General features: G+C 46.7%; 1 protein-coding gene across 1 annotated transcript in view; it reads left to right on the top strand.

Annotated features, from left to right (window-relative positions):
• LOC130115855 (CD166 antigen homolog A-like) overlaps window positions 1-23,004 on the top strand; it is an 87,871-nt gene extending 64,867 nt beyond the window's left edge. Inside the window, exons 2-16 of the mRNA XM_056283707.1 lie at window positions 10,485-10,591; window positions 10,798-11,014; window positions 11,183-11,247; window positions 11,688-11,775; window positions 11,972-12,145; window positions 13,342-13,466; window positions 13,625-13,757; window positions 14,152-14,264; window positions 15,730-15,856; window positions 16,013-16,134; window positions 19,951-20,083; window positions 20,586-20,615; window positions 21,702-21,813; window positions 22,537-22,672; window positions 22,912-23,004. Of these exons, the coding sequence (XP_056139682.1) occupies window positions 10,485-10,591; window positions 10,798-11,014; window positions 11,183-11,247; window positions 11,688-11,775; window positions 11,972-12,145; window positions 13,342-13,466; window positions 13,625-13,757; window positions 14,152-14,264; window positions 15,730-15,856; window positions 16,013-16,134; window positions 19,951-20,083; window positions 20,586-20,615; window positions 21,702-21,813; window positions 22,537-22,639 (1,649 nt within the window). The 3' untranslated portion in view covers window positions 22,640-22,672; window positions 22,912-23,004. The remainder of the gene's footprint in view (window positions 1-10,484; window positions 10,592-10,797; window positions 11,015-11,182; window positions 11,248-11,687; window positions 11,776-11,971; window positions 12,146-13,341; window positions 13,467-13,624; window positions 13,758-14,151; window positions 14,265-15,729; window positions 15,857-16,012; window positions 16,135-19,950; window positions 20,084-20,585; window positions 20,616-21,701; window positions 21,814-22,536; window positions 22,673-22,911) is intronic.
• The last annotated feature ends 237 nt before the right edge of the window (window positions 23,005-23,241 follow it).

Below are 23,241 nucleotides of genomic sequence, written 5' to 3'. Positions count from 1 at the left end.
CGTTGAGCCAAACTGGAGCTCGGGGTTTCTGAGGGAGGATGCTGCGAAGCCGCCACGTTTGCTTCGTGTTCCCTACGGAAATAAACGTGTCATTTGGATACAAGTGACACGTTGGCACTTGCAGTTGATTTAGAGCAGCGTTTCCCAAACCCCAGTCCTCAAGGAAACCCCCTATCCTGTAACCCTGCATAGGTAGCCCCGCTTGTGCTTACCCGACCAATCATCTCGCAGCACTTAATTATGCAAGGTGTGCAACGGCTGACACAATGCATTGCTGATTGGTTGAATAACTACAAACAGGTGCCTATTCAGGGTTGCAAAGACAATATGCAGGATAGGGGTTCCTTGAGGACAGGGTTGAGAAACACTGCTCTAGAGAGAGTGTGTGTGTGTGCTCGTGCTCGTGCTCGTGCACGCGCGTCCGTGTGCGTGCAGGACTGTGTTCGTCGGCGTGATGTCTCGGTGCAGAGTGGGAGCTGCGTTTCGCGTTTCGCTGCGATCTCGCAGATAATCTTCCCTCCACACACGCGCCGCTTGAATATTCACAAGTGCTCAGCCGCTTTCGGAGCACAAGGGGGCCGCACTGACAATGCGGGACAAATGTGATAACCTTTCCAAGCATGTCGAGCTTCCAACGCTGCCTCCAACGTCGCTGCCTCTTGTTATTGGCGATGATGCGCAGCTCAGCGGAATTATCCCTTGATAATTCAAGCAGATCCGAGACCAGAACAGCACATCCAGTGTTTCTTAAACAAGATGTAACTGGTTATTTTCTTGCTCGGTGCGGGATTCGATACGGGGTGTACTGCACCACGAGGTGACGTCACTAACCGCTCGGCTAAAGGGTCAGGCTCGTTAGCTAGGGACTACCGTGCCTTATTAGTAGTTTACACTAGTCACCCTCCCCGGAAGCGAAGAGACTTCTGAGGATCTGCACACTTCCGGTTCCCACTTCTGACACCAATGTAACCGGTTATTTTCTTGCCCGGTGCGGGATTCGATACGGGGTGTACTGCACCACGAGGTGACGTCACTGACCGCTCGGCTAAAGGGTCAGACCCGTTACCTAGGGGCTAACGTGTCTTATTAGTGGTTTACACTAGTCACCCTCCCCGGAAGCGCGCCCTCGCACTTTGTTATTCCCGCGCTCCGAAAAGACTGATGAGGATCTGCACACTTCCGGTTCCCACCGATGTAACCGGTTATGTTCTTGCCCGGTGCGGGATTCGATACGGGGTGTACTGCACCACGAGGCGACATCGCTAACCGCTCGACTAAAGGGTCAGACCCGTTAGCTAGGGGCTAACGTGTCTTATTAGTAGTTTACACTAGTCACCCTCCCCGGAAGCGAAGAGACTTCTGAGGATCTGCACACTTCCGGTTCCCACTTCTGACACCAATGTAACCGGTTATTTTCTTGCCCGGTGCGGGATTCGATACGGGGTGTACTGCACCACGAGGCGACGTCACTGACCGCTCGGCTAAAGGGTCAAACCCGTTAGGCTAACGGGTCTTATTAGTAGTTTACATAAGAGACCGTTGCACAACTTGTGACCGAGATTACCGAAAAAGACTCGGGGGGGGGGGGAAGAATTATATCTTTTCAGCAGGCCTCAGGCAACATGCCGGAAAACGTTTACCACCCACCCATCCACCCATTATCCGAACCGCTCATCCTGCTCTCAGGGTCACGGGGATGTTGGAGCCTATCCCATTAGTCAATGGGCGGCAGGCAGGGAGACACCCTGGACAGGCCGCCGGGCCATCAGACAGGGCCCACACACACATATATATACCCACACACACAAACACACACCCCTAGAGACAATCTAGTACGGCTGATTCACCTGACCTACATGTCTTTGGACTGTGGGAGGAAACCCACGCAGACACGGGGAGAACAGGCAAACTCCACACAGAGGACGACCCGGGACGACCCCCAAGGTCGGACTGCCCCGGGGCTCGAACCCAGGACCTTCTTGCTCTGAGGCGACCGTGGTAACCGTGGTAACCACTGTGCCGCTGTTAGAGATAATGAGATAATGTGAAATCATCACAATATTTACAAAAGCACCGTGTTAAATTTAATGAACCAATCTTACCTCTGAATGAAAGATGAATTCCAGCAGTTTACCTGCGGGGCAGTGCAAGAAGCGGTTGCAAAACACAGTCAATGGGAATTTAAGGATTTTTTTTATTCAGCTGAGAGGAACTCCGCCAGAGCCAATATCAGGAACAACTGACCTCAGTTCATTTCAAAACTGAGGAAACTCTATTAGGGATCATCCATATTGTTATGTCGCCCGGCACGACTCGCAGGGCTTGCTCAAATAACTCAAATACTGAACACATTTGGGAACCGTCGCACGAAATGTAAGACAGGCCCAGATGACAGCTGTGCACTTTCCAAGAAGTTCACTTTGTTTGCACTGAGCGCTAAGCTAATTCCGGTCCTCTAATGAATATGCTACACTGTCCCCGGCTTCCCGTCTGTCCGGTGTGTCCAGAACCCTTCATATCAGAGCTGCAGCTCCGCTTAAGAGCGTTATTAGCACGACTTAATGAGGCAAAAATGTGAAAGCACATCAATAGGCTCCAGCAATTTGCATTAAGTTTTCATGATCCAATTATCAGAAAAATGCAGAGATAAGCGAGACACCCGCTGAAAACTGCAGAGTGTCCTGCGGCGGCTCACAGGCTAACACAACGGTCTTACCGGGGAGACACTACCGGGGGGGGGGGGGTCAGACCGGCTTCCTCACAGGAAGCACTCATCTCAAAATCAAACGCTCATCTGGTCAGTGTGCTGAGTGGCCTAGCGTGAGCAGTCGGTTTGCCTGAGGACACACCGATCTGTGCAGCAGGCACGGCGTTATGGGTGGGCCTGAGGGTCCTAGGCCCGCCCACTTTTCACCAGGCCCACCCTACAATTTTCCTACCCCAAAAAAATATATTATTTTTTTTACAAATGTTCATTTAGTCATAAATGATTCGAAATCAGCCAATAACCGCACAATTTTGTGCTAAAAATAGTTTTTATAAACATAATTTTATATGTCGATGTTCATGCGCAAGCAAGTTCATGAGACACGTGATGTGATGTTCGACGCCGGCGACAGGGCCTTTGATTGGGCTGTGGTTGCTTGGTCCCAGACCTGTAGCGCCCTCTGTCGGTCGGTCAGTGATAGAATATAGTTCAAAATGGTCACTCACTGGCTTTCAACGTTGGCAAGTGATTGGTACTGATGCTGCTCAAGCAATATATATTTTGCACTGAGTAATTTTTAACATTTTGGCTCATTTTGTCAATGTTGCATGAATTATGAGGGTTTTTTTTTTTGGTGATTACATTTGTTATTCTATCTAGCTCGATTTTGGTCTCCAAATGCACCAAATTGATGCATTTAAATTATCAATATAGAACATTTTTCTTCCGGGGTCATGCTACCCCCGGACCCCCCCCTAGGGGATTCCAGGCCCATCCATAATTGGCCTGGCCCACCCAAAACTGAAATCCTGGAGCCGTGCCGGCTGTGCAGGCGCCTCCAGCATGCAGAAACGGAGCAAACTGGCTGGCCAACCATCGGGGTAACCGCAAGGCCACCGCGCTGCTCCTTGTAAACTGTACACCACCCTTCTCCGCTATCACCGCCAACTCTTATTAAAGATGCGATCCATATTCTTTCTATATCAAAATGCCATAAGCGATGCCTTTCCCCGCTGGCCTCTTTGCAGTAACAGCCATTTAATTCGCTCTATTAGCGTCTCGTAATTGCTGCTCTGCCTGCTATTTTTCCACTGACGCCAGCAGGGTCCAAGGGTCCGGCTTTCCCGCCAAATATTCTTCTTCTTTTTTTCTTTACTTGATGCACATTCAAAACATATACAATGACTCGTAAAGGAAACATAAGCCATATAACATAACGCAATATTTCCATTATCAAAACACATGTGGACAGAATACATAAAGGACATAAAATGGAATTCCGGCCAAATATTCAAATTTAGCCTAGTGGCTAGGCTAGGCAGCAGTAAGCCCTGGGCTTCAGCCTGTTCCCTTTTCGGTCATTGATGGCTCGAGTTTTTCTTGTGTGAAATGGGCTGATGTAAATATGTACGACGGTGTTTTTTCTTCTTTTCTTTTCTGTCTGTCGCATATGAACACAAATGTATGACCGAAATCATTCATTCATTCATTCATTCATTCATTCATTCATTCATTCATTCATTCGATGGCTCACACGCAGGAGATTCGTCGAATCTGCCACAAGACGTAGGTGCAGAAGAAGAGGGAGACGACGACGATGAAGAAGAAGAAGAATAAGACGAAGAAGAAGAGGAAGAAGAAGAATAAGACGAAGAAGAGGCAGAAGAGGAAGAATAAGACGAAGAAGAAGAGGCAGAAGAGGAAGAAGAAGAAGAATAGAAGAAGAAGAAGAAGAAGAAGAAGAAGAAGAGGAAGAAGAAGAACTTTTAGTTATTTGTGTTGAAAGCGTTTCATTTACAAAACGTAAAGACATACAAACCTGACCGTAAACACCTCTCAGCGTACAAGGCGCCTTAGGTAAGAAAGAGAACTGAAATCGTATAAAATAAAATATGTAACATAAACGACAGAGCATAAAATACGAATAGCTAAAACCAATTAGAGATAATACGTCCGCACCGTTTCATGGTCGCTCTCGGGGTCCTGGGACGTGTTCAGTTCTTCATAAGCTCCGAGGGGAGATGTGAGGCGGCGGTCCACACGGGGGTCCCGTCTGAAAACCGGGAAAAGGGGGTTTCGTCTTCCTCCGTGTGGACGTGTGGATGACACATGTCCTCCGTGTTCACACCAAACACAATATGCTCTCTTGTGAGAGCAGCGAGTTGGGTTTTTAGTTAACAGCCGGTCCTGCAAATCCTCCCAGAATGTCACTGGGTACGACGACAAAACAGACGGTCAGTTCCTGTATCACAGAAGCTGCGGTTATTATGATTGTAAGCTACTAATAAGACACGTTAGCCCCCAGCTAACGGGTCTGACCCTTTAGCCCCTGGCTAACGGGTCTGAACCGTTAGCCCCTAGCTAACGAGTCTGACCCTTTAGCCGAGCGGTTAGTGATGTCGCCTCGTGGTGCAGTACACCTCGTATCGAATCCCGCACCGGCCAAGAAAATAACCGGTTATATGATCAATACCCAATCTCATTCTGAACAGCTCACTGGATCGATACATATTATTCATAATTCTGACACGGCCTTCTTCTGTCTCGGGGCCTACAGGATGGGTGATGGTTAGTCCTCCCTTTCTGGATGTCTGATTTAGAAGACAGCTGCATTGTCGAGTTTCTATGTGGTCCTATTGGGAATAGTACGTTGTTTAGGTGGTTACGTATCAATCTGTTTGAGTTTTCCCCAGCTAGAAAATCATGACCATTAAAACGAAGCACAGGTACTAGGTTCATCCCAGCCGGCTGTGTCTATGTCCTGGACTAACATCCGGACTGATGCAGGGATGGTTTGGACTCTATCAAATTGGGCAGGTGTGCAGACCATGCCATATTTCGAGCTGAGGTTTTCATAAGATAGCCAGTATCCCTGATCATTTATCAGATGGGTTACTCACCAGATACTTTTATTCTGTAATCTTGCTCCTCTATACGCTGTTTTTCATTAATTGTAAGGCGCTTTGGGTGGCTGTTGCAGCTAGAAAACGTTATATAAAGTGCAACTTGATTGATTGATTGATTGATTGATTGATTGATTGATTGATTGATTGATTGATTGATTGATTGACTGAGCCATCCAATGTTTTAAGTAGACAGATTTGCCATTACACAGTACATATCTATTGTTCCAGGTGGGGGTTTGATGTGGGATGACATTATGCGTGCACATGAGTTTCCAGCTTAATATTACCTGTTTGTGAAATGAGGACAGTTTGACTGACAATTTTTCAACCTGAAGAAGAAGAATTCTTCTATAGTACAATGAATTCACTGATAAATTCAATGTGAAGTGTGTAAAAAAAAACCCCAACAATATTCAGTGGTTATCAAGGCAATTCCACAAGTAATGGTGAATATGATAAAAGGAATGCTGCCTTTTGATGTGTTAGTACCACAGATGCCTTCACTTTATATAGACAGTCTCGATTTTAAGGAGGAAAAACACACAAACAAAAACTGTAAGGTGTGCCCTTACCTCCGTACTCTTCCCTCTACCATTAACAAGAAAAAAAATCAATCAAAAGATTATCCTAAAGAGATAATAGTCAGAATTAGAACCAGACACGTCACTCTCCCCATTTCACCAAGAGTGAAAGAAACTAATTTTAAAGTGATAAATGATATTTATCCTTGTAATGAGTTTCTGAGACAAAGATTTAACATTGATAAAAACAATTGTGTGTTTGGTGATTCTGATATCGAAACTTTGGAACATTTGTTCTCTACTTGTAATTATACTAGAGCCTTTTGGGAATTATTTCAAAATTGGATATCAGAAGAGGACTTTCATTTTGCCCAATTTAGATTATAAGGATATTAAATTTGGAGCTATATTGGAGGATAAAAATATGGAAATGTTGTACAATAGCCTGATTATTATGGCTAAACAATTTATCCATACATCTAGATTTATTAATGTCAGGCTGCTATTCTTAGTCTTCATGAATAAATTCATGAATTTTAAGAAAGCGCTGAAATGTAAACAAACCAAACAAGCTTTGAATATTAACAAAAACATACATGTATGGATTTCTGATTAGACCCAGAAGTCTAATCAGAAATCCATATATGTATGTTTTTATTATTATTATTATTGGGTTTTTTCCCTTACTTTTATTATTTTGTGGAATACTAAAAAAAATTGTAATAGCTCAGTCTCAGTTGAACTATTTGCTAATATTTTATTTTTATGGCCAGATGTTGTTTGTATATTAAAGGTATTAAAAAAAAGAAGAACAGTTAACTTGCAGGTGGAATGTGGTAGAGCAAGCGATGGAAGCTAAAATGGAAAGCAAAACATTAGCCAGCATCTAATTAGGTTTAATGAAAGGTTTGGCACGCTGCTGTCAACATTGTCAGGTCGGGCGACATTGTTGATCAGTACACACGCTACTGACACACTGACTCGTCTGTGCACTCCTACTGCTTCAATGCACAGCTGAGCAAACCATGATGGCGTCGCCCCAAAATATGAGACTGCCAAAAATTATAATGCACGTGAACGCTTTTAGCGAGTTCAGGATGATGCTTGTTTTGAAAGGAAGGCTGGGATGGACGTTCGGTATGAAAACAAATGTCATGACCACCAGGTTTGACCAAATCCACCGAAAGGGTCACCACTTCAAGTTTCATCATACGAATCTTCAATTAGTAAAGTATCCTAAACTTGCATCCGGGTAGCGTAGCGGTCTGTTCCGTTGCCTACCAACAGGGATCCCGGTTCGAATCCCCGTGTTACCTCCGGCTTGGTCGGGCGTCCATACAGACACCATTGTCCGTGTCTGCGGGTGGGAGGCCGGATGTGGGTATGTGTCCTGGTCGCTGCACTAGTGCCTCCTTTGGTCGGTTGGGGCGCCAGTTCAGGGGGAGGGGGGAACTAGGGGGAATAGCGTGATCCTCCTACGCGCTACGTCCCCCTGGTGAAACTCCTCACTGTCAGGTGAAAAGAAGCGGCTGGTGACTCCACATGTATGGGAGGAGGCATGTGGTAGTCTGCAGCCCTCCCCGGATCGGCAGAGGGGGTGGAGCAGAGACCGGGATGGCTCGGAAGAGTGGGGTAATTGGCCGGATACAATTAGGGAGAAAGGGGGAGGGGGGAGTATCCTAAACTTGACCACGTGCATGTTAAAGAGAGTGACCGCAGCTACTCTGAGGTATTGAAGAAGTAATAACAGAGTAAGCAAACGTGTCTACGGTCCAGGAATGAAACACAGGTTTTCTATTTTCATCTTTATTGACTCAACAAAAAAATACTGAAACCATAAAACGCGGATCGATTGCCAACAAACAAACCTCGATTTTACAAAGCAATAAACGCAACAAGCCTCTGAAACAACAAATTTTTCAGTATTACAGGAAAAAAACAGCAAGTGGTGAATAAAAGATGATAACACTCGACTGCAGGAAAATGGATTCGGGTGATACTTGATTTGTAATTGTGCAAGTCGAATGTTTACTTTTTCTTATGTAAAGGGTGTTAAGTGATGCACGGCCTGTCTTGAGTGTTTGAAAAGGCGGTTTCAGTTTTGTCTCAGGCAGCTCTTGCTCAGTGTTTATAGACTGCTTAGGCAATGAACAATTGATGGGGATGAAACACACATTACTGCCTCCGAGTAGTGGGTTGACATGTTCGCTCCCCTGTTGCCTCCATGTTCACCGATCGATCCCAACAGCAGGCCCGCAGGCCCAGTGTTTAAATACATTGAACGGTAAATGGACTGCATATATATATATATACGTATAGATAGATAAAGAGATAGATAGATATAGATATATATGAGCGGCACAGTAGTGCAGTGGTTAGCGCAGTCGCCTCACAGCAAGAAGGTCCTGGGTTCGAGCCCCGGGGTAGTCCAACCGTGGGGGTCATCCTGGGTTGTCCTCTGGGGAGTTTGCATGTTCTCCCCGTGTCTGCGTGGGTTTCCTCCGGGGGCTACGGTTTCCTCCCACAGTCCAAACACATGTAGGTCAGGTGAATCAGCCATACTAAATTGTCCCTAAGTATGAATGTGTGTGTTTGTAGGCCCTGTGTGGTGGCCTGGCGGCCTGTCCAGGGTGTCTCCCTGCCTGTCGACCAATGACTGCTGGGGGGATAGGCTCCAGCGACCCTGAGAGCAGGATAAGCGGTTTGGATAATGGATGAATATATATCTATCTATACATTTTTTACTACTTTATTAATTCCCAAGAGGCGATTCTTTTTCTGTATTTAACCCATCCTAGCTGTGTAGCGAGAGCAGAGGGCAGCCGCCGTGCAGCACCCGGGGACCAACTCCAGTTCTTGTTTCCATTGCCTTGGCCAGGGGCACGGACGGGAGTATGAACCCTAACATGCATGTCTTTTTGATGGCGGGGTAAACCGGAGTACCCGGAGGAGACCCACACAGACACGGGGAGACCATTTAAACGCCACACAGAGGACGACCTGGAATGACCCCCAAGGTTTGACAACCCTGGGGTTCGAACCCAGGACCTTCTTGCTGTGAGGCGACGGTGCTAACCACTGTGCCACCGTGCCGCCCTCATATTTATATAACAGTTTTTTAGTCTACCGACCGCTCAGAGCGCTTTACAGTGTGCGCCTCACATTCACCCATTCACACACACATCCACACACTGATGGAGGAGGCTGCCATGCAAGGCGCCAGCCTGCTCATCAGGAACAGTTATGGGTTCAGTGTCTTGCCCACAGATACTTTGGCACGCTCTCTGGAGGAGCCGAGGATCAAGCCAGGAACCTTCCGATTACTCGACGACCCGCTCCACCTCCTGAGCCGCACTGCCCTCTGAGTGTTGTCCGTTGTCACAAAAACAGGGCTGTTTGTGCAGGCTGTCCCCAGCGTAAACACTGATAACCGCTGTGAAAGCATCCACCTCTGCACAAACAGGATTCAAATTTACAGCACACGGAAAGAATGTAAACAGCCCCTCCTGTATTTGCTTCGCTCTAAAATAAAGGCGTCATCTCTGCCATCTTGCAGCTCGAGAGGGAAATAAGGGCCGTTGTCACTGCAGCACAGTAGCGACAAAGTATGCAGCCATTGCCTTGTGGAGGCATCAAATAAGGCAAAATCCGGTTTGAACGCGCAAAAGGGCGTCTTAACATCTTGGCTGTCCTCGATTTTCTTGTAAATACAAGGACATTATTTTCCTTGCCTGATAAATAGACAATGATAAGCCTGTTGCTTTGTCCTCAGACCTCTCCAATAGAGTGCCGAATGAGTTTGTGCAACGCTTACCGCAACGATCTCATTTCCGTTACCTATTCACACACTGAAGGTTGACCTGAGCTCTGAGAGAGCTGACGTTTATGTTTTGAAAGGCGAACCAAGCCGTCGATAATGTTCGTTCACACCATGGTTACCTCGACCCCCCTTCCGTTTTTTTTTTTTTTCATAAAAAGCAGTACCCTCTTCACCAACACATTGAAGCACTTCTGCCGGCCCCCTACCTTTTCATACCTCCTTCTCATGCACTTTGTTTCCATGGCAATTCGTCAACTGAAATATCGGGCAGACTATATTTCTATTTTTAAAAAAAAGCTATTAAATCAGTCTTTTCTTATGCCTCCCAAAAGAGTTCTACCTTTTCGTTGCATAAAGCGGTGCTGCTGAATCCAATCCGCAACAATTTACAGCAATGTAAACCTCAGTGTGTCTGTAGTGACATTTATGTTTGTGTCCAAAAAGAAAAATGTCATTCTGTGGTTAAGTTGACCAGATTAGTCTCAGTGTAACCATAACTGAAATGTGTTGCTTCTCCTTCTCCTCCTCAGCGAGCAGTTTGGAGACAATCATTGGCCTGTATGGGGAAACAGTTGAGGTGCCCTGCAACAGTGGCGCTCCAACACCAGAAGACCTTATCATTTTGAAATGGAAATATGTAAGTTAGTCATGTCCTCTTGGAAGTAAATAGATTGAAGGTGGTGAAGAGTGACTGTCCGAATCCCACCCCTTCTGCATACACATACTGAGCAATAGACCATGTACCTGTTTGTCCATATGACAACGCATGCACAGATCTATCGCTTGAACCACCACAAAGGCCATTAGCACGTGTTAAAAAAACCCAAAAACTTTGCTCTGCAGGAGAAAGGAGAGGGGGTGCCAGGAGATCTGTTGGTCAAACAAAAAGGCCAAAATGCTATGGTCCTCGCCAATGATGAGTACAAGGGCCGCGTTAACGTGGCGGCGAACTTGAGCCTGCTGCTTTCTGCAGCCAATCTCAGCGACCAGAAGACTTTCACCTGCATGGTAGTGGCTGGAGCAGACATAACAGAATATCCGGTGAACGTGCTCATCCACAGTGAGTACAGTTTGGCTCGAGGATGAAAATACAACACCCTGTTCACACCGTTCTGCTGTGATTAAAGAGATTTCTTTATTTAGGTGTTACGAAGAGTAACATATGCAGTATTTCAATGAGTATCAATAATGCAGCATTAAACAACTCTTGTTTGTGTGTCTTGTGCAGAGGCTCCATCAGCACTGGAGATTTCTGAAAAAGCGGAGGAATTGGAGATTGGCAAACTAATGAAGGTGGGAGTTTTAATGATGTACATTGCTTATACCTACATTATTTTAAGCAGTAAACCATCGAGGGAAATCCCTAGCTGGAGCTGAGGTATCTTGAGGCATACCAAAGACCATGTTACAAGAGTAATGAGTTCTTTGAAGTGATTTTCATGAATTAGTAAACAGGAGAATACCCCACTGCAATTAAAGGACCCAAAGGAGTTCAGAGAGGCTTTAAAATGCTTTGGGCATTTCATGGTCTATTGATTAGAAAACTAGCATCTTCAAATGCAAAAGAGCCACTAAAAAGTCTTCATTTGCAAAGATATTTGGTTGATTAAAATAATTTCGAATTTGGGCAAGATTTGTAAAACGGTGATTTTTCTCAGTATTATTCCCGTGTCCACATAGTGGTCCATGATCTTGTCAGTTTCCCCTCACTTTTCTTCATCATTTCATTACAGCTAGGACAATGCACCGCACAAGCTGCCAATCCAGCTGCAAACATCACATGGTTTAAGAACAAGCAACCTCTGGTGGCTGATGGAAAAGGTGTGTGTCCGTTTGTTCCGTTGCATAATTTGCTGGTTCGCACATTCAACAGGCAAATATCAGCAGAGGATTGTGAAGATGTGACATTTGCACAGTTCACATGACCGTGTGTTTGCAGACACAACGTCTTGTTAAAGGCTCGTTGCATCTTTCGCAGTAACACCGCACCAGTCAGCATTGATTGTTTTCTCCTCAGGGATTGTCATCCAAGCCTCGGTGCAGGTGGACCCTAATACGGGCCTCTCGACCACCTTCTCCACGCTGGAGTACTCTGCTGAGAAAGGAGACACTGATGCTCAGTTCACCTGCGGCACTCAGCACACAGTGGGAACGCTGCAAGTGTCCTCTCCAGTCACCTTCACTGTCACCTGTGAGTACCACCACAATCAGCAAACTGTCCAAAATGCACCAGCTTGTGCGACTGCCATCAGCATGTTGGCAGTCCTCGCCAGACAAATCCTGTCAGTGCCTTTACTCTTAAAGCTGCTATGAGGAGTTTTTCACTGACTATTTTCCTGTCTCGATTTAATGTTAATGCCTCTCTATGACCTTTGCAAGTGAACACGGCCATGAATGAGAGGATCAAATATTATTATATAATGATCTCAAGTGCTTGTCTTCAGGTCAGGTTCCCTACAATTTTTTTTTTGGATCCCCCCCCCTTTTCTCCCCATTTGTATCCGCCCAATTACCCCGCATTTCCGAGCTGTCCCAGTCATTGCTCCACCCCCTCTGCCGATCCGGGGAGGACTGCGGACTACCACATGCCTCCTCCGACACATGTGGAGTCGCCAGCCGCTTCTTTTCACATGACAGTGAGGAGTTTCACCAGGGGGACGTAGCACGCGGGAGGATCAAGCTATTCCCCCCAGTTCCCCCTCCCCCTCGAACTGGCGCCCCGACCGACCAGAGGAGGCGCTACTGCGGCGATCAGGACACATACGGCTTCCCACCCGCAGACACAGCCAATTGTGCCTGTAGGGATGCCCGACCAAGCCGGAGGTAAAATGGGGATTCGAACTGGCGATCCCCGTTTTGGTAGGCAACGCCACACCACCCGACGCCCTTCTGGCAATATTTATACAGACAGTTTCATTTCATGCAAACTCTTAAACTAGCCAAGAAAGACAACACAATTGCTGAAAATTAGGCAAGAATGAGTCGTGAGCATGGCATTGACTGACGGTCAATATTCTTGCCTCAGAATGGCCCTTTAAACAGATCCTGCCTGTGCTAGAATGCGGCGGGAGTGCTGTCTTGAAAGATATATGGACAGTTAGTCTTACATGGAGCCGAAACACCGAAAATGAAAGGATTGTTTTGTCTAGCCCCTCTGGGTGTGACTGCAGTTCAAACACATTGCTGTCTGCATTCAAAGATGCCATAACCTCAGGAATACTGAAGCATGAAGTTAGAGCTCCCTGGGCTGGCATAGCCCTCTGCGCATGGTTGACCACTGCCACCTCCTCCTGCAGCCTCCTTCTCCCACACACATACACTCGCACTCATCCTCTGTCTGCCCCCTCACCTCATCCTGTATTTCTGTCACGCGCTTTCTGTGCACAGATCCCACCGAGAACATAAGTATTCAGGTTCTTTCTGAGGGGCCTCTCACAGAGGGAGACAGTGTAACCCTGAAGTGTGTGGCAGACGGGAACCCGGCTCCTACCAACTTCATCTTCCACATTAAGGTAAACTCTGATCCACATCCTTCATCAAACGGCAGGGAAAGGCACGCGGCACCTGTGAATCCCAGCGCTGCGCATCTGAGTCAATATAGCCTACCTCCGCTGAAGACGTGCCTCTGCTGTGTGATAGTCTTGTCTAATAAAGTGTTGTTTCTTTGAAGGGCGAGGTGATTAAAGTGGAGAATTCAAACACTTACACCCTGACAGATGTCACCCGCAACGCCACTGGTGAATACAAGTGCTCCCTCGTCGACGACGCCAAGATGGAAGCCTCCATAAACATCACAGTCAGCTGTAAGCGACTAAATCACTGCCAGTCAGTGTTACTTAAACATCAAGCCCTGCTAATAAAAGAGCGAAAATACCGATTTCGATCAAACACATTTCAGCACTTTCAACTGCAAAATTTTCTGCTGTTTTATAGTCAGTGTACCGCAGTCTTTCTGTCTGCAGACTCATTTGTTTCTCATGTGGTTGGTAGGTAAGAGAAAGACTGAGTGTCTCCTTGCCTGTCTACCTGTCTTTCTGTGTTTTGCGATGAAAGCGTTATTAGTGGTGCCTTTAATAAGCCACATCTATGAGAATGCTTTGGGGCTTTTTACGGGGGTGGCTGGTGTGCCTTATGAAAGATCTTCTGACCCTTCTCTCAAACTTCTTCGAGGCTTAGCAGACTTTTCTTTTCTCATAGACCTGAATATTAATTTAAGCCCCTCTGGGAAGATCTTGAAGAGCGCCGGTGACAGCTTGAACCTGACACTGCAGGTTGATGCTTCTGGAAAACCCAAGGTTTCCTGGATGAAGGTGGGAGCAATCACCCTGTACCACCCACAGTTTTGTTTGGGTGCCTTTGTTCTATCTCTGAAGTTTTATAATTGCCGTTTTCAGATGTTATCTCGTTATCTCTCTCTCTCTCTCTCTCTCTCTCTCTCTCTCTCTCTGTGTCTCTCTCTCTCTCTCTCTGTGTCTCTCTCTCTCTGTGTCTCTCTCTGTGTCTCTCTCTCTCTCTCTATAGATATAGATATCACTCTCTCTCTCTCTCTCTCTCTCTCTCTCTCTCTCTGTGTCTCTCTCTCTCTCGCTATAGATATAGATATCACTCTCTCTCTCTCTCTCTCTCTCTCTCTCTCTCTCTCTCTCTCTCTCTCTCTCTCTCTCTCTCTCTCTCTGTGTCTCTCTCTCTCTCTCTATAGATATAGATATCACTCTCTCTCTCTCTCTCTCTCTCTCTCTATATATATATATATATATATATATATATGTATATGTATATCTATAAATATGTTGCAAGGATAACACTCCATTAGCAGCCATAAGACTTTAGTACTGAAATTGTGCAGAAAAGTGTCCCAGTCATGTGACTGGCAGACCGTCTGTGAATGTGAATTTTTTCCCCCCCTGGTTTGCCGTTAGCCTGCATTGTATATATAAAAAAAGAGAATATCAACGCTTCATACCACTGTATAGGAAAATGCAAATAAGAACGCTACTTTTTTTGGGAGGGGGGGATTTTCCCCCCTTTTTTTCAACCCCAATTGCAGCCAGCCAATTACCCCACTCTTCCGAGCCGTCCCGGTCGTTGCTCCACCCCCTCTGCTGATCCGGGGAGGGCTGCAGACTACCGCATGCCTCCTCCGATACATGTGGAGTCACCAGCCGCTTCTTTTCACCTGACAGTGAGGAGTTTCACCAGGGGGACGTAGCGCGTTGGAGGATCACGCTATTCCTCCCCAGTTCCCCCCCGAACTGGCGCCCCGAGCGACCGGAGGAGGCGCTAGTGCAGCGACCAGGACACATACCCACATCCTGCTTCCCACCCGCAGACACAGCAAATTGTGTCTGTAGGGACACCAAACAAGCCGGAGATAACACGGGGATTCGAACGGGCAATCCCTGTGTTGGTAGGCAACAGAATAGACCACCACGCCACCCGGACGCCCCAGAGCGCTACATTTTACAGCTGTATTAAGCGCTGCTATTCGCAGTTTCTTACAAAATGCATCCTATTGGCAAACCAAGAAATAAGCTTTCACATTCACAGATTGTCCGCCAGCGACGTCACTGGCGGACACAATTTTAGCGGCGTTTCAGAGTCACACAGAAGACCGCTGAGTATTATAGCTGCTAATGGAGTGTCATCCTTACAGCATATATGGAGAGATAAAGTTGTAAAATCGTGATCTTTTCCCTCGAAGGAGTAGTGATTTATGTTCTGTGAAGTTTATTATGGTATTGTCCTGATATTTTTTTTTTTTATTTATTCAATTAGGACAACGTTAAGCTACCCAAGCAGCCCGATTTTGACAAAGTGGCCTACTCTGATACTGGACGCTATGAATTGGAAATGAGCCTGGGGCCTCTGAGCCGTAAAGCTTCCTTCGAGCTCATTGTTGAAGGTAAGTGGCTGATTGAACACTTGCACAGTTGTCTTTAATGAGGCCACAAATGAAAAACATCATCAGTCTCTCCATTGTCTAGCCATATGATTTGGTGTGACACATGAATCGTTTTCTCCAAGCGATGCGGCTAGAGACGGTACATTGTTCTTGCAGGTGCCCCCATCATCAGACAACTGACTAAGCATCGTGGTGAAGATGGCCTCCATGAAGTCCTCATCTGTGAGGCCGAGGGGTCCCCGAAACCTGCTGTTTACTGGAGCATCAACGGTACCTTGGTATGTGCTACCCATACACTATTAGACCTGCTAATCACGACATCAGACTCTACTTCTGTTGGACATCTGGGTAGCGTAGCAGTCTATTCTGTTGCCTACCAACATGGGGATCGGTGGTTCGAATCCCGGCGTTACCTCCAGCTTGGTCGGGCATTCCTACAGACACAGTTGGCTGTGTCTGCAGGTGGGAAGCCAGATGTAGTAGTCTGCAGCCCTCCCCGGATAGGCAGAGGGGGTGGAGCAGAGACCGGAATGGCTTGGAAGCGTGGCGTAATTGCCCGGATACAGTTGGGGAGAAAAGGAGGGGAAAATAAAAACTCTACTCCTTACTGTGAACTTCAAAATGTCGTATTCATCAGTTCAGCATGATTTAGTACGTATTGTTACCCTCTTGTTGGATTTATTGCCACCAGAAAGGGCAGAGATACCTTGTCAAAATCTGGTAATTACTCTTCAGCTTAAAACCGAGGACCCTTTTAGTTTTTCCTTGTGTTCGGTTCCCGTCAGAGCAGATTGGCTGTGATTTAAAGGTGAAGCAAAGGCGCCTCCTCAGACAACTTTTTTTCTACGCGCAAAAGATTTGTCAAACTGACTTGTAATCTATCATTGAGCAGCTGAAGGAGACTGAATTAGCTTTACACCGAAATCAATAATTTCTGGGGAAGTAATCACCCTCTCCTCAGGCTGGAGAAAGCCGTCTGAGGAGTATTATCTAAAGCATTAAGCATTAACGTGATAGTACTCGATTTTCCTGAGAACCCAAGGGGCTAAAACATGAAAGTAAGTTCCTGGCTCGTATGAGGCCCATGTGAAACCGCCTCTTTACGCTCCTTACCCCCCCCCCTTCTGTGCTACTATGATATGAAGAATTATCAAATCAACCATCCATATTTTTAGCTAACGCCAAGCCCAAGTTTTGTAGTTAATATTAGCCCTGTGATGGCCTGGCGGCCTGTCCAGGGTGTCTCCCCGCCTGCCGCCCAGTGACTGCTGGGATAGGCTCCAGCATCCCCACGACCCTGAGAGCAGGATAAGCGGTTTGGATAATGGATGGATTGGCCACTCATGTCCCATTCACTTGGGGACGGTCTCTTTTTTTCCCCCTTTTTCTCCCTAATTGTATCCGGCCAATTACCCCACTCTTCTATGTTGTCGCGGTTGCCGCTCCACCCCCTCTGCCGATCCGGGGAGGGCTGCAGACTACCACATGCCTCCTCCGATACAGGTGGAGTCGCCAGCCGCTTCCTTTTACCTGACAGTGAGGAGTTTCACCGGGGGGACGTAGCGTGTGGGAGGATCACGCTATTACCCCCAGTCCCCCCTCTCGCCTGAACAGGCGCCCCGGCCGACCAGAGGAGGCGCTAGTGCAACAACCAGGACACATACCCACATCCGGCTTGCCACCCGCAGACACGGCCAAATGTGTCTGTAGGGACGCCCAACTAAGCCGGATGTAACACGTTGGTTGGCAACGGACTAGACCGCTACACTACCCAGATGCTGGGGACGGCACTTTTTGTCATAGAAATTGATGGTCAGAGAAATGTGTCTCCATTGTAAGACAGCGGTAAGTCTCTCTGACTAAAATCGAGAAAAAAAAAACACAAACCCAATGAAATCAATTGTTATCCGAGGACGTTGTTAATTGATGTTCACGTGTAAGTAACCGAGACTTGAATGCAATTTCCCTTTATGGCCAGAGCAGGCTCATTACCGTCGCCACATAAAGCAAAATGGAAGGCCGCCGGGTCTGACTAGATCCAGAAGCAAGAAAACCCCCTGAAAACTACACGGTTCTGAATGGGCTGCAGGGTTGCTGTTCAGAATACGTAATAGACCTTTAAGTCTCGAAGAAGACCCAATTCGAGGGCCGTGTGATTTTTCAAATCTAAAGGCTCTATAAAAGCTCCGTTCTCCTCACTAATACCCTCCAAAGAACTGCTCGTGGAGAGGCGTGAGAGTCATTCTCCCGTGCAGAAATGGAGGGCCCTGACCTTATATAGGAAGTCCACTTGAACCTCCATTCATCACACTCTTGTCAGGGAGCCACTGGGGCCTTGTGTGTTTTTGCCATCAAACCCTTTTGTCATGTTATTTATTCTCTGTCTTTTTCTTATCGCTCACCGTCTCACAAGGCAAATAAAAACCTCCCTTTGTGCTCGTAATGGCCGGGCTCCGCTAAGCTCTCGCCCCGATTTTCAGACTCATCGGCGATATTTCTCCAGTCTAAATGGCGTTCGGCGAAGTGAATGTTTCAATTTGCTCTTCCTGCTCAGCTGTTTTGTTTTTCTCTCGCCCGGTATCACACGGAATTGTCGACTCGCTACGCTCCTTTTCCGTCTGTCAGCTCGGTGGCTTGGGCGGATTCAAAGGTCTGGACCCAGGCAAATGTTCTCTCCGGTCTGGCACGGAGACAACTCCCTTTGTATTTCCCTCAGTACCTGTGCAACGGCTGATAGCAGAACAACACAGTGACAGGAGGGTGAAATGATGTGCAGCATTCGTTGCATTTCATGCATGTGCATGTGTGTGTGTGTGTGTGTGTTTTGAATAAATGTGTCTCTGAATGTGCTCTCGTAAAAAAGAAAAATCCTTTCTATAGCTTCCGAGTGCTTATTGTGGTGTATATATGTGGAAGGGAGAGAAGAAGCTGAAACTTACCCGCTGCATTATTGATGAGCTCCGAGGCTGCGCTGACCTCTCCCAAAGACGCATGTTTCATTCAGAGTTTTCTCCGTTCCCTCACAACCTGATGCGGCGCCTTCGAAAGTCGCTTCAAAGACGTTCGCCTCGGACGCACATTCAAGTTTTCCCTTTCCCCCCCCCCCCCCTCTCCACAAAGCAGACGACACACTATCTGGCACAGTTTGAAGGATGTGAAAAGGGCGTTGGCAGGTTGCCTTTGCAACCGGGGCTTTCCTCCGTGACGCCAGCACCCATGGCCCCCCGGGGGGCACATCCACAAGCACTCGCTCTCTCTGTCTCTCAGCAGAGGGGGGCCGAGTCACGCATAGATACAACACTACCCCCTAGTGGCACGAACGGACACTACACCCGCTTCTCATTTTGGCTCCCTCTGCAGAAGTTGGTATTCCCTGTGTCTCGTGAGAAATACAGGGAATACCAATCATCTGGAGTACCATGTCTCTCATTACCAGGCGAACCCACGCCACGGCGGATATGATGCATGCATAAGCGGCGCGTCAAGTATCACGCCGAGTTAACCGAGTCGTGTTCTATCGATATCACATGTTTCCTCAAGCTTTTGGTAAACTCATTTACTTGTGACTTTCTGTGTCTTGCCGATCTGTGTGCTAATGTGCTATGTATAAATCCGCTGAAAACGACAGACTTGATTTCAAGGGTGTGGGTTTTCCTTTCAGAAGTGGAAGGGACATTGAGGGCGAGGGTCTGGGGCTCCCCTTCCCCAAGATTTCTTTCTCCTTTTTTTATTTCAGAATACAATTTTGTGCAGTTTTACATCATTTGACAAGATAGATGCCACAAAACCAAAGTTGTGGTGTCATTTCAATCATCGTTTCCCAGTACCTGCAAAAAACAAATCTAGACCCTATGACAAAAAGTCTGTTTTGCTATTAAGATAACAGATATAAGCTATTCTATAAGATAACCAAAGAGCTTGTCATCCTTTCAGAAACACTAATATCTTTTCATCCTAAACTTAATGCTCATTTTAGGTACTGCACCACTCGGTGTTGCACAGACTTGCTGTATTTTGATTGTGTCCCTTGAATTTAAAAAAAAGAAAAGTTACCAGCAACATTCTAAGAGTTGTGATTCTCTCATGTTGTGCAGTCTGACGAGAGTCCCTTCATCAGCGGAAGGATAACGCATAAGATCACTGTTGTGCCCACTGCCAATCTGACCGTCTCTTGCTCGGTGTTCAATGAGCTTGGTCAGGATACCAAGGCCATAAATGTGTCGTCCTGTAAGTACAATGTGGTAGTAGATCCTTCACTTCACTCCTGTCTCTCCCCCCCCCCCAAACAGTCTTTACTAATCCAAAGAAGTCTTGTTTTCCTTCTCTGTTCACCGCCTTGTCTGCTTCTCGACAAGATGACGTGCACTTGAGTCATGTGTCCAGCCAGATGTTTTCTCTGCATGCACCGTGGGCTCACACTACTTTTGTAAAACCGTTCGTCATCGCTGTCACTCTGGGCTACTTCTCATCTCTGGGTGTTTGGGAAAGCATTTCACCTCTCTTCTCCCTCCACTTGTATTCATGTCGGGATGCTGGACTCTGCCCTTTCCCTCTCTGTCTCTTTTTTTTTAACTTTTAGTTATTCTATTTTTTTCCTTTTCTTTTGCATGCACAAGTAGTGTTTAAGTAGTCTAGTAAATCTATTGTAGAATGTAACTGTAAAACAATTGTCTGACCAACAACTGTCTTCCCCGGTTGGACGTTAATGTCATTTTATATCTGATTTCAGTATTTGAGGAGGTGAGAATGGATAAACAAGGTAAGTTGTAGTGGTTTTCTTATGCGTAACAAAGGGGAGAGGGGGCTGGAGGCTACGCTGAGTACAGCCTATGTAAAATCAAATGAAATAGTTGAGTCACAGTGAGAAGCCTCTTTTGTTGTGTATCTTAGATTGTGATGTAGCTCACATGTGTTTTAGATCGTATTGTGTGTTTTATCTCTGGAGCCTTGAGTCACATTCTCCAACCAACACCACCTAGAGCTCCTCTGCAGGGGGATCGACCTTAAAATACTGTGGCGTGGCGGTCTATTCCATTGCCTAACAACACGGGGGGTCGGCGGTTCGAATCCCCGCGTTACCCCCGGCTTGGTGGGGCGTCCCTACAGACACAATTGGCCGTGTCTGCGGGTGGGAAGCCGGATGTGGGTACGTTTCCTGGTCGCTGCACTAGCGCCTCCTCTGGTCGGTCGGGGTGCCTGTGCGGGGGGGGAGGGGGAACTGGGGGGGGATAGCGTGATCCTGCCACGTGCTACGCCCCCCCTGGTGAAACTCCTCACTGTCAGGTGAAAAGAAGCGGCTGGTGACTCCACATGTATGGGAGGAGGCATGTGGTAGTCTGCAGCCCTCCCCGGATCGGCAGAGGGGGTGGAAGAGTGGGGTAATTGGCCGGGTACAATTGGGGAGAAAACGGGGTGAAAAATCCAAATTAAAAAATAGTTTGGTGCGGGTATATAGTACATATTTGCGCATATACCTACCTCCAAAAGTGAAATTACAAAAAAAAAAATGGTGGCACAAGAGGAATGGGGCTACCAGCATCCTGACAAAACCATAAGCTGTTGCCCATACTCTCACTGATAATGAAATGAGTCTCAGATTAAAAAAAATACTTCCACGCACATTAATTTGCCCAGTCATTTTACGGTGTGGGTGTGTCCATTCATCAATGCATTGCATATAACGATGCTTCCCATTCCCTCACTAATGTATTTTAATACCCCTTATAAATAACAATACCACTAATGAATCTTAATCCCCCCACTTTGATGGGCATTGACTGGGCTCAGATTTTTGTTGTAACGGGTCTTTCCGGCGCTCTAATGCTCCTTTTTAATTGTGTTGCAGATCAGTCGGATGACAGCGATCAAACCAAGTTGGTGGTGGGCGTTGTAGTCGGTGTTCTCATCGCCACTCTTGTAATAGGCCTGGCGTACTGGGTGTACATGAAGAAATCCAAGTAAGACATCAAGATCCGCCTTTTCTACAAAGCGTAATTCTTTTGCTTAAGTGTAATGGGGCTTTTACTGGAGACGCAAGTCGATTTATTTGTCCGGTTTAGTAAATGTTAAGGAATTTCCCTCCGTGAAACTGGTGCATGGACATTTGATGGAAATGTATTACTGCGCATTATACATATAGGCAGGGATGGACAAAGAAAGTCATATTCAGCATCAGCCCAGATAGCAAAGTTGCTGTGGCCCGGACCCGTCCCACACCCGACACCTTCATCCGGCCCACATACCGCGTGGAATGATGGCACTCGGGGCGGTCCGCTCCTGTTTGCCAGATCTGGGCCAGAACCAAGCCATAGCAATGCCGCATGTGCCACATATTTGCCAAAGGTGGCCCATATTTGTTTTGTGATATTTGGGCCATATTCACCATTTACCACACGGGCCACTTCAGGGTCACATCCAGATCACGTTGCCCAGAGCACCGAATCTTTGCCAAAAAAAGGCCCACATTTGATTTGGTGTATTTGAGCCATATTTGCTATTACACATGTGGGCCACTTCAGGCTCACATCCATTTTGTCAGGGCCAGAAGAAGGCCATCAGTGCCGCATCATTGCCTGAAGTGGCCCACATCCGGATGCTGTCTGGGAAGGCACATGACTTAAAATGCACTCCATGCACCTCAAAAAAAAATTTTTTTCTTCTTTGTTTTGCAAAAAAAAAAGGCAAGGAAGTTGGAAGACCGGTGAGAAGGAGAATGGATCTTCTGAGGAGGAGAAGAAGCTGGAGGAGAAACTAGATGAGAACAGCCAAAAAGCAGAGGTGTAAACGAGCAAGAGACGGCCTTGGGGAAAACGAAAGGTAGAAGACCAACAACCACTCTGTATAACCTCCCTTTAAGGCCGTTTATTTCCCATACAAATTCATCTTCCACAGCATTCATGGGGGGAAAAATCAGTAGTAAAGAGTCCCATAATAGAGACGTTTTTCGTTTAGTAGTAACGATTGTTGTCTTGTCAGTCGTGTGTCTAACGTGGTGTTGGTTTTGTTCCTTCCTCTGCAGTGAGGAAGCGGTAACATGAAGCTTTTGCACATTTCAGTTCACCTCTTGTCTTTGGGGAAAAGGAGCATACATTTGGATGAAGACCACTGGGATTTGGATTGTGAGAAGGTGGCCCTCAAAAGAATACCCCCCCCCACCACCACCACCACCACCACCGCCACCACATATACCCCAACCCCCCACCCCCACCCCTACAGATAATACATGTAATATGCGTAACTCGTCTGCACTACTGATACCTGTGTAAACTCTGCTGTTATTACATTACATTTGACATTTGTTCGAGGGGCATTTGGGAAACTAAGAAAATACTTTCTTTATTTTTTTGTTAGTCGCTTAAACAGTTTACTGCTGGACCTGTTGCCTT

This window comes from Lampris incognitus, chromosome 7 (assembly GCF_029633865.1).
Source record: "Lampris incognitus isolate fLamInc1 chromosome 7, fLamInc1.hap2, whole genome shotgun sequence".
Lineage (NCBI taxonomy): Eukaryota > Metazoa > Chordata > Actinopteri > Lampriformes > Lampridae > Lampris > Lampris incognitus.
The sequence above is the reverse complement of the archived record's forward strand: the minus strand, read 5'-3'. Positions and strand labels throughout refer to the sequence as shown.